General features: G+C 46.1%; 1 protein-coding gene across 1 annotated transcript in view; it reads right to left on the reverse strand.

Moving 5' to 3' along the window:
• Positions 1 to 12,163, reverse strand: part of CDH4 (cadherin 4) — an 859,900-nt gene that overhangs the window by 25,850 nt on the left and 821,887 nt on the right. Inside the window, exon 10 of the mRNA XM_044455739.1 lies at positions 2,240 to 2,493. Coding sequence (XP_044311674.1) covers positions 2,240 to 2,493 — 254 coding nt within the window. The remainder of the gene's footprint in view (positions 1 to 2,239; positions 2,494 to 12,163) is intronic.

Raw genomic sequence — 12,163 nt, forward strand, 5'->3', positions numbered from 1 at the left:
GGTGCCTGGAGACTGTAGTGGGTGTGTGCATGGGCACATGCTGGCTGCTAAGGTTTTGTGGCTTTAGACAAAATGTATTCCTTCCCTTCTGTATTATTGTCTGGCCCTCGACACAGCATTGCACAAAAAGGTACTCTTCTGTATCTCAGTTTTGCCAGGCTTTAGTAGGAAGTATTACGGAGCTGTTTAATCTTAGACTATACTTATGGTGAGATGTTTAGCCTACTCATTTAACTTTTATTATGACTTGTCACAGTTAATGAATTATCTGGGAATGCTGCTGTGTTTTATTAGGTGCATTTTTCTGACTTCTGTGCTATTTGAGCATAGTTGTACCATGGAAAAGCAGCATAGAATGGAACAGACAAGGCTGACCAGAGAGGTCACATCCACTCGGTCCTGCCTCCCGCACTGCTGGAATGCTCATTGCGCAGCTGCTCAGAAGCTGAGCTGCTTTCGCCTCTGCACACCTCCGTGCTGTGCAAAGAGGAGGGAAATAAGCACCCTTCAAAGGCTTGGCAGCTTCAGAATGAAACAACGAAGAAAAATGGCCTTGTTAGCCAAGACGTTCCCTCTGTCCTTAAAGATTTGACTGCATGTCCAAAGCGAGGAAGCAGAGGGAGTGAGTAACCACCGTCATTTTCAGCTCCAGACAGCTCCATCCCAGGTGAAATATCTCCACCATCTAATGATTATAAAATGTCACAAGTGATGTAAGTTTAATTGGCCCCAGCTCTTGTTCCACAGGGTGCCCTCCTGCTATGCCAAGTATATCTAGGATTTGTAATAAAGGAGCAGACAGATTACTGGTGAGGCCAGGAGCTGTGGAGGATGGCAAGGCGTTCTTTTCTTGCCAGACCACAACCAAGCACACTGGGAGGCAGCCAGATACCTCGATGCAAATGGGAGCTCAGGTTACGTAGAAACACAGAAACAGAGCGAGTCAGAAGGGGTCTCCTGGGCCATCTAGTCTGACCCCCAGCTCCAGCTGGCTTCATTCATGACATGCCTACCATGTGCATGTCCAGCCTATCCTTTTTTCTTTTTTAAAAATATTTTAAATTTTAATTTAATTTAACAATCTTCTCACTGCAACATAAACATAGCCAACTTATTCCAATAACAAGGATAACATAAAATATGCACATATATATCTAAATATATATCTATATCTATATATTATCCTTAGTTCAATATCATACGATTATTTAAGAGCTTGTCATATTAATATCTTTCCTAAAAACTTAAAGATTAACAATCCAGATTATTACCTATAACATCTTTGTCCTTAATAAGCTCAGTACTTTTTTAGTAAAATATGACAACCATGTTCCAACAATGGTTGCCATATTTTCTTAAAATAATCATGTTTTATTTCCCCTTTATATATCCTGACTTGATTAGACAATTTTTCAAGCACAGCTGTTTGCCAAATTCTTTGTAATGACAAATATTGGGCACTTTTCCAACTTTGAACAATTTTGCTTCTGGCTACTCCAATCAGTATTGCAATTAAATCTTTATTATTTGAAATCTCATTTCCTCCAGTAATTAATGAAAATAATAATAATGTTACATTTGCAGTCATTCTTTGATTTGTCAACTTTTCTATCCATCCAGTTGTCTCATGCCAATATGCTTTTACTTTGGGACAGGCAGTCCACATATGTTCTAATGTACCTTTTCCCGCCACAATTTCTCCAACATGTATGCCCAGCCTATCCTTGAACACCCTCATCGATGGTGCTTCAACCACTGCCCCTGGAAGCCCATTCCACACCCTCGGGGTCTTAACGGTCAGGAAGTACCTCCTGGCATCTAACTTGAACTGGCTGTGTGCTGAAGAGGTCAGACTTCTGATACTGGGTCCCCGTGGAGCCAGTTCAAGGATTCCTCTGCCATAACAGGTGTGGGAAAGAGGCATGAACAAGGTTTACAAACACCTCACACATGAATCTTTGTCCTGTTGATCCTGCACAGAGTAGACCAATTGAAACGAATGGAAAATAAGTGACTGTGACACTGGATACAGCTCATGGAGCAATGGCCATTGGTAATATGAATCAAAGAGTGGATAGTGGAATGGAAGACGATTCAACCATCAGAATGGCGGCATGGTCTCCAGTAATACCAACCAGGGAACACACCCCTTCGCAAGGGGAACTTTCCTGGGATATCCAGCCCATGCTCCAGCACATTCTGGTTGGCCAGGGTGCCCTTCCCTCGTCTGTCATCGTACCTTACGGCCTGTTGCATGAAGCGGTCGGGATCCACGGCTGGAAATGTTATCAGTGCTGTCCCCGTGGGGACTCCCTCCTCTAGCCTGATGAGCTTGTGGTTCGTTGGGAAGTAGGGCGGCTCGTTGACATCAGTGACTGAAATGGTGACTCCGGCTGTAGACTGGAAGGACATCTGGATGCCGCTGGCTAGGGGGGCTTGGTTGGAGACCATCACTGTCAGCATGAAAGCTCTGTTCATCTCATAGTCGACTTCCTGAAATCAGGCAAATGTACAAGAAACAAACAATGGGTAAATATGCAATATAGACTGGGAGGAGGTTCTTGTGATCAGGTCTATCTGGCATGAGCCTGGCTCTCCGCTTCTTGCTCGTAGGCTCCAAGACACCCATCCCTTTGCAATGCGGGTCTTTACTGGCACTTTGCAGCTACAAGATAAAGCAACTCTAAAACCCACCAGCGCATATCAAGAATGATTGTTGAACGCAGAGCAGGGACCTCTCCCTAAGCCCCTTCCCTTTCTGTAATTCTGGGGCTCCTCCCTCAGGGTGGGACATGCTGTTGAAGAGTCAGCTGGCAAGACCCACACGAGACCTCCAACTACACAGCTCATCTTGCCTGAAGTCTTATCATGGGGTCAGGGGCTGGGCACAGCAGCAGCTCTTCCTCCTCGTCTTCTACCCATCCCTTCCAAAACATTCTTGCTTTCCTGGTCATCCTGGGAACGTGTGGGCACCAATCTTGAGGGTGCTTCAACAGGCAAAAACTCTGCTTGGTGTCCCAAAAATCCAATTTCCATGGTTTCAAAGTTCCCTTCTTCAGATTCCCAGTCATTCTGACCCTGGAAAACCTGCCAATGCCACTTCCCCTGTATGGCAGAGTGCTGGGCTTCTTCAAAGGGGAGGATCAGGGCATGCAGACATGGAGGCCCGTACTGGGTGTCTAGTAGGTGTCCAAGTCCTGTCCAGTGGGAGAGACATGTTAGCTTGCTTGTTCATCCATCCATCATCCATCCATTTTCTATGCCACCCCAAAAGCTGAAGGTTCTCTGGGTGGCTCACAAATGTAATGTAGAGCATTGGGAATCAGGATGCTCCAATATACTACGTGAGACCAAGGATTCAGGCAGGAATTTTCCCTGTTCTACCTGGACATGTCTGAGAGGACTGTGGACTTCTCCATGCAAGGCATGGAGTCTCCCACTAAGGCCCAAGCCAAATGTTCCTTGAATCACACAATGTAGAACTGTGTGTGATTATTTTCCCTGTTCTCCTGTAAGTGCATGGGCCCCTTTTTGGATTGGGACCATGGTACTTTGGAAGAGGATGGTTTAAGCTTCCCTTTACCTATCTGGTCCAGAAATTTGGCTCTACTTTTTAAATTGGGATCCCCCCCCCCCCCGGCCACTTTGGATTAAACGGCCACAATTTTGCAAAATTCAGCACATCTTCCCTAGATGAGAAAGGAAATGGATTTAGAAATAGAGGAGATCCCTGCATGTGAGGCAGTCAAATCACATTGATCAGCTGTAGCTAGCAAGACAACTTATCAGCATCAGAAACATGAAAGTCTGATCCTGCATTTGGCAAGCTGAGCAGAAATACCGCACTGCAGTCCTACAGGCTTACATGGGCAGCTATTTCTGCAGCTAGTCAGGCCTGGATTTAGCTGTAATCTCTGCATAGTTTGCATGAGGGTCTGTCTTAGGGACAGGGAGCAGAGAGTTGGATTGGACAATCTTTCTTTCCTCCCCATTGGCTATGTTGACAAGGGCAAGTGGAGTTGTATCATACCTGCACGACCCCATAATTGCTCTGTTTCACTGCTTGGTACCAGTTCCTCCTTCACTGCCCATGCCTTGCTTCTTTCTTGCACCCCTTTCACAAGGAGAACAATTCCTCAGAGAAGACTCGCCAGTGCCCCTGGTGCTGGGAGAGCAAGCAGGTAAAGCACTGCCGTGGCATGACAGTCTCAGTTAATTAAAGTCTCAATAACTGGCAAAGTTATCTGACAGATAACAGGAGTGTGTGAAGATTGATATCCAAAACACTGACCACAATTGACTCACAGATTTCTGGTGCTTTCAGTTCTTTTAGAAGTGTGTTGTCAGTTCTTGGACACACTTGATTAATATGCACTCCCCTCTGAACCTCTTCTCATGGGATTCATTTAAGCATGCATCATTTTGAAACAGTATTTTCCCCAGGACATTTATGCCTTGAATTTGTGTTTTCGTTTGCATTCATAACAGAATAACAGCTTCCCTTGTATTATGGCTTGACATAAACGCAGAACCCTGCCACACCTCCCAGTCAGCTCTGGGGACGCGTGTGCCCCATGAAGACGCAAAAGGCCTTGGCGGGCGTGTCAGCGCAGTTTCTACCGATGCCAAGCCACATCTGCATGGTGAGGCTCACGTGGGTGCTCCAGTACCACCTGGATACACCTTTTCAGGCGGAGGATTTCCTTTTCCTTCTGGAACCTCAAGAAGAGCAGCAACCCTGACTCAGATCTCTTGAGTCTCAGCTCTAAACTGCTGCACCACACTGGCTGGATACGAGTACAACAACCCCTTCGTGCTCAAGCTCCCCAGCAATAATGGTGCCCCCAGCCAAGCTGCCCTTGATACTGCAGCTGGCCCAGAGACATCAGGACGAGTGGCCACGGATGGCCTCCTCCCCGTCTTCTGGAAACAAGGTGCATAGTTTAAGTATGCGCTGTGTGAAGAAGCCCTTCCTTGTATCTGCCATAGGATGATTCGAGATCTAGCATAAATGGGAGAAGGAAAAATGACCCTCTATCCACTTCCTTCACGTCATGCAGAGTTCTGCATGCCTCCAGCAGTATACAAGGAATCTGGTTTGCATGCATCACTGGTGGGCTTTGCGTACTTTGCACAAAAAATGTATTTTGCATACTTTGCAAAAAAAAAAGTCACTAGCATTTGTGGACTTTGTCTCTGCTCAGCTCAATTCCTGGCCAGGGCTGCATGCGGGAAAGTAGTCCAGCAAGCACAAAGGAGCTGGGCTCCTTTCACATCCCTACACACCTCTACTACGTTGATCTTTACTCCTGTTTTCTCCATCCTCTCGTGGCTTATTTCCCTCCCTCCAAGTTTTGAGAATCTGAACCTTTTAATCTGTATTCCATAAAGGTGACTGCACTACACTGGATTCCTGGCAGCCCCTGGTGGCTTCCCGCAGTGTTCGGTTTAACCCATAACTTTTGGGTATATAAATAATACCAGCATTTGTTCTACGAAGACAGGCTTCCAGGCTGGGTGGTGGTGCCACAAAGACAGGGTTGCTGGCCATGGGCCGTGCTGGCATAAGCAGTGGCCAGAGACCTATTATCCTGGGCTAGCCAGCGTGAATGAGATAAGGATGAATGGTGAATAATGAACGGTGGAATGCTTGGGTGGAAAAGGTCAGGCATCCTCTCAAAGGAATTAGGCAAAAAGTCCCTGCCAGGATGACTATCGCTGTCCTTAGAATTACCCCATTATTAACAAGCGGCAAACGCAGCCAAAGAACTCACCTTTGTACCCATAGGAAATAGACCGACTCACTTAGTAAGCAAGCAACAAGTACAGTCATCAAGAGCAATCAAGCACCCATCCAGCAATTAGCATACATCTGGGAAACAGAGGGGACATTCCCATTTCCATAGAAGCAATGATGGAGAGAGAGAGTATCAGGACCAGGGACTTAGAAAATATAGCAGGGCAGGCTCTGAGCACAGACCTGGCAGCCAAGCCTGGAAGGTGGACTTTCCAGTCCACACAAGGACCTTGGTCTGTTAGCATCTCTCTATCTATAAGGGCTAAGATAAGGAAACTATCTTGCAGAAATACAGAGTACGATCGGGATGCAATAGGCATGTTTGCTGCCTAGACAACTTCAGTTTAAAAGCTTGTACCTGCTCAATATTCTATTCTGAATAAACTTTATACTTTCTAAGTGGCGTGTGTGTGTGTGCGCGTGTGTGTGTGAATGCATACACTCAAGCATGTTCTTTCTGGCAGCAAGTGTTAAACCCAAGCAAAAGATTCCAAATCTTTTGAGGGAATCTGGTTGGCAATTGTCTCCTTCTGAGATGCATGGCTCCCCAACATTGCCTGGTGAAACACCCTTTACTTTCAGAAATCTGTCTGTCTGTTGGTCTGCCATCCATCCATCCATCCATCCATCCATCCATCCATCCATCATCCCCTCATGCCCACCATCTCACAGTATCTATCTTCTATCTATCAAGCTGTATTGGGGCATTTGGATCCCAAGGTATGCATAAGATGCCGTGAATGCTCGTCTCCTTCCTTTGTCTCTTGCATCTCTGACCAAGGTCTGAAATGAAGCTGCCACCTGAGTACAGCACTCCGTCAGCTTGGACACCCGGCACCGTCAGGGTTCCTGTTCAAGTGGAGGACTGGAAACACATTCAGCCTACGCAGTTAAACCTTCCCTTCAGACCTTCCTGGTCGACATGTGGAGGTCAGGTGTGGCAGGGGCAGGACGGAAATATACGCCTCTGTCTCCTCTCCAGTCTCTGAAATATGAACACTTGAATCCAAATGTGCCCTACTTGTGTGCAGGCAATCACGCACAGATCTGTCTATCTATCTTTCCCTGATCCAACATCTCCACTGCTCAGAGGAGAACAAAGGCTATTTGCTTTGAATATATGGCTTAATAAAAACTTGCCAGTGTCACATTTGAACAAACCAGTGAAAACTAAGCAAGCTGTCCCTGATATTTATTAGTTCACATCTCAAGAGGCCAGAATGGTCCAGTCATGTCATGCACCAGAAAAAAGAAAAAGAAGGAAGGAGGGAGGGAGGGAGGGAAGGAAGTGAGGGAGGGAGGGAAGGAAGGGAGGAAGAAAAGGAAGCATGGTTAGAAGGTATTTATTGAAAGTAAGATATCACAGAAGGATAAAAAATTAAATAAAATAATAAAATAAAAATAATAATATCTATACCACCCAACAGTCAACACTAGGCAATTCACAACAGCACATTAAAATACAATAAAAATACACCATATTGAAACATCATAAAAAGTTTACAATACTAAACTTAAAACCAAATTTATAACTTCTATTACTAATAATAGTAATTTTTATATCCTTCAAGGCTCTCTTGGTGATTTGCAACAGGACATCAAAAAGGCAATATAGAATGCACCATGTTAAAAGCATCATACAAAGCTATTATACAAAAATTAAAACCAAATTTAAAACAGATACTCAGGTTACAAGAACTTAAACAAAGAAGGGGAAAGACAACAACCTAAGACCTATTTAGCAGTTAACAAGCCCCAGTATAAACTATCTGAATGTCCTTTAGTAGAGCTTGGTAATCTCTACCTGGTGCTGAAAAGATAGGAAAAGAACATGTAATCAGCACTGGGCTCTGGAGGTCCATGCTTACAACCCCCCTGGCCACCAATCTCAGGCTCTCCCAGGCTACTCCTCGATCAGAGAGAGAGCTGAGCTCAGGACTTGCCAGCTCGTTCTCTCAAATCTGGAGTGCACAACCCCCTGGGCTGGTCAGAGAGCGCTATGGACAGCTCCCATCCTTCTGCACGACTTTTGCAGGCATCCCCCCCCACCCCTTGGCCCACCTCCTGTCTGGAAGATCTTCTTTGGGGTAGGGGTGGGACATCCCTGGGAAAGGAGCAATGCTGCTTGGCTGATTCCACCCCCCCCCCCCGCACAGGTGAGGATCAGCTGGGCAGCGGTGCCCCGTTTTGGGCTGTGCTACCCAGTGGATTCCCCCACAGCTTCCCTCTTTTGCCCCAGCTCGTCGCAGCTGGGAGGGAGATGCCTGTTTTGCAAGCAGGGGCAAGAGAGGGCGAAATGCTGCCTCCTCCTTCATCACTGCCTCTTGCAAGAAAGGCGCTTGAGTGGCTGCTGGGTAGGGAGAGTTGGGACCAAGCAAGGGGCTAAGCGAGAAAGTGGGAGTGAGAAAGGGAGATGAGTTGAGTGCAGATCAGCACCTCCGTCTTCTCTGCTGAGCCCAGTCAACACAGCAGGGACTGCTTGACAGCCAAACTCAGCTTGCAGTCATGGCTGTGGAAGAGATGAGTCCCATTCCTTCCTGTGATGCCTCCTGGGATATTGCCTGGAGGACTGGGAGGGAAGGAGATGGTGAGAGTGGGGAGAGACCTACCACCATGAGGCTGATCGTCTGCCAGCACATCAAGGTGAAAAACCCACACGCCTTGCAGAGGTGCTTGTCATGATGTGCGAACCCAGCCGCTGCCTGCATGTCAGAGGCTAACACTAGACGGAAAGGGCTATGCTAGGAGTTGTTAAGCAGTAGTACAGAATGAGTTGTTTCTGCATGGGGAGCATCGGAAAATATTTAAATCCCACTGCAGGCTGGCATTGTATGCCCAGGGTCTTATTGCCTTGGTCTGCCACTCCATTCCATGTAATGCACAGAATAGCTTTGAACAACTAGAACATTGTGTGGACTGTGTATTATGAGTCAATGACACTTTATTCTGGTTGTGACACAGATGTGCCTCCACTTTTATTACATATTATTTCATTGTGACTCCAATTGTGTAGACAGAGTCTTCCTAGTGGCTTTGAATTTTGCAAGGATACTTACAATCTCTTAAAATGAGCCCATAATGCAAAAAATTCAAGCCACGGCTGCATTTTAATAGTAATAATGATAATAATGGTAATAATGTGTTTTGTTCTAAGGGCATCTTTTACTATAAGGAACAAACTATCTTATTGTCATGTCAGGCATCAGACAAACCATAATGGAGAGCGTCTCCATTTCAAATTCATTTCTATAATCCATGCAGGGTTCATAATAACATTTTAGTGAACCAGCTGCCACAGGGTATCTATCGCTTGGTTTGGAGACTTTGCTCAGAACATATTGAATGAGAAGCAAGACTCCCCTCTCTTTTGTGCTCTGTTTACAAGGCTTGTGAGGGAGATAAGTATCCCATGCCACCAAGGAAATAGCTTTTGTTGAGACAGAAAACAAAATTGAAATTATACATCATATGTGCCTCTCGGCACATGAGTTTTGGATGGCAGAGGTGCTTATGCTGAAAGCTGGTTAAAAGTGCTGCATCACATTTTTCGTGAGGATGCCAATGAGCTTCCGAAGTGTTCCTTGATTCAAAAGATTTTTAATGGGCTGTTCAAATTTAGGAATGTTTTGGAGAATCTGGCTTCTCCCTTGTTCTTGCGAAGAGTTCAGATGAACCCAGAAAAAATGCATGCAAACACGCAAACATACTTAATGCCCAACCCCTGCCTCACAGGAAAGCATTACAAAGGTAAGATCTGCAAGCATGGATCAAAGGGGGGACATGGCTGGACAGGAATGAGAGCTTTGCTTAATCTTTTGATGCTGAAGAGTTACTGCCCTGTTAGAAAGCAAACCAACTAGTGATCAGCCACAGAGCTGGGAAGGGGCGTCGTTTAATGGTACAGCATCTGTTCTGCATGCAAAATCCCCCAAGCACAAGCTTCAGCATCTCCCAGTAAGGCTGGAAAAACTCTTGCTTGAAACCCTGGGCCATTGCTGCCAGCCAGTGTTGCAGTTTCGGGTGACACGTCAACCCTCACCCCTGCTTGTCAATCAATCGAGAAGTCGATCAAGGCAGGATGCACCAGTCTGGGGAGGGCTACTGTTCCAGTGCCCACCCGCCCATCGCCAAAATAAAAGGAAACCAAACGGAAGACCAAAGGCAGCGCAGATTTGCATGGGACATTCACGCATCAGTTTGTATTTAGAGATGCACCTTTAGAAATTGCTACTGTTATTTTGAGAGAAACATCACACATCACACCTCCGTGGGGGTTTATGTGACCTGCGTCCCTCCTCTGTTGGCGGGGCCACTTCAAGGCTCCTTCCTTTTCTTCCCATGGTGCCTCATCTTTCAACCTAACCTGGACCGAACAGCAGCAACAGCACCATCAGTTCATTGCATTGATATACCATTTCTTCTCCTCTTGTGAGGAACCCAAAGGTAGGTTATAAAGCTCCATTTGATCCTCAGAACAACCACCCCGTGAGGCTGGCTGGGCTGAGAGTCTGTTCCTGGCCCAAAGCCACCCAGTGCGCTTCAGGGCCAGGCGGAGACGCAAACTCGGACCTCTGGGCTCCCCAGTCTCACACTCAAACCACCATGCCACACACCAGTTTGTCACCGTGCCAGCGCTCAGTGGGGGGACACCCAGCTGGCTGCCTCCAGCAGCTGATTTTCAGGGGAACGGAAACATGCCGGGCACCAGGGCAGCTGCGAAGAGCCCACCGGCGCCAACACCAAGAAAAGCAGGCAGCAGGTGTGGTGCAGAGCTCAGCTCCTATTAAAAATACTAGACCTGCAGGCATCACTATCCAGCCTGCACCACCATGAAAAATTTCCAGTGGGGCAGCACTACCAGGCAACCTCAACAGAGCCAGTGCCCAGCTGCCCTTCTGGGCTTGCCCTGCAGCTCCCTCCCCTGCAGAAATTTGGCTTCTGCAGCCCACTCCTCCACCATTGCCGAAAGCAGAATTTTTCTGCAGGCAGAGTTGATCACTTCAGTGCAATGCCCAACACGTCAATGCCAGACATCGCATTTGGGGGGGATTTTAAAATGCCGGGTGGCAGCTGAGATCAGAGCTGAGTACTAGTTCAATTCACATTAAAAATGTCACTTCTCCAACCCTTGATACCTTTGGAGAGGGGGCAGCAAAATTGTAATAGTTGTGGTGGTAGTGAAAGAAGAGCAGGAGGAGGAGGAGGCCGCCAGGTAAGGAGGAGGAAGAATGAAAGGACAGCAGTTTAATTCCTTTAATTTCCTGCTGTTGTGTTTTACTGCCAGAGAGGAGGAGAGTATTTGTGGGACTTTTGGCCTCAGGAGCCTAAATAAATTGGTTCATCTTGTATGTGATGCACTTTGACTTGGGGGAAGTGGGTGGGTGGGAGACAGGATTTGCTTCCAAAAGGCAAAATGACTTGGGCTGGCCTTGCAAGGCAAAGTCATTTCAAAAAGTCAAACTTTGTGTTGTGCAAGTGAAAACGACATCCTATTGGGGGAAATTTTGGTGTGCAGGAAGGAGGCAATGCCTTCCTGCTGAAGAGGGTTTCCAAAAACCCGAAGTCTTTTCTTCTTCTCACTCCCTCCTTTTTTGCAGAATCAATAAGACTGTGAAACTAGTAGTAAACAGACAGATCAGATGAGGTTATCTGTGGGAGAAATTCTATGCCATTTCAAAATTTGAGTTCGATGTGACATGATCTGATATATCATGTGTTTCTTTGCATTGTTATTGCCAGTGGTTACACAGCTACTGAAGTCAAGCTCAGTGTCGGTTTATGTCCTGATTTTCTGGCAGAAAATGTTGAATAACGGATGGCTTATTATGCGGAGATGTGTTTGTGTCAGATGAATGGACGTAGAAATCCCTTCTTCTTCCCACTGTTGCCTTGAAACTGCTGTCATGACACTCTCACTTTTGCAAGATGAGTAAACAGTTTGGGTTGGAAAGGAATTTTATAGGATGGGTGAAATTTCTCTGTTGTTCACGGCTGATCCAGAAAAACAAGTTAAATGGTTTTGTCATCCTGGTTAGAAAAAATAGCCCTTGAACCAGAGGTATATTTTTTTTCATCCACCATTTCAGTGCAACAAGATAAATCATCGTTATAGTTTTTAAATTCTTGCTTAAAAATTTAGTACTTTAAAACTTTTAGAGACATAGAAAACAGAAGTGCAGGGAGAAATGAGTTAGAAGTGGTCTCCTGAGCCATCTAGTTTGCCCCCAGCTCTACCTGGCTCTGTAACATGTGGTTTTCCAATCTTTCCTTGAACACTCTCACTGATGGGGCCTCAAGCACCTCCCTTGGAAGCCCATTCCATGTCCTGATAGTACTATATTCTAAATATAGTACTTTAAAACTTTT

This window comes from Varanus komodoensis, unplaced genomic scaffold (assembly GCF_004798865.1).
Source record: "Varanus komodoensis strain SLA01 unplaced genomic scaffold, ASM479886v1 scaffold8, whole genome shotgun sequence".
NCBI classification, from domain to species: domain Eukaryota; kingdom Metazoa; phylum Chordata; class Lepidosauria; order Squamata; family Varanidae; genus Varanus; species Varanus komodoensis.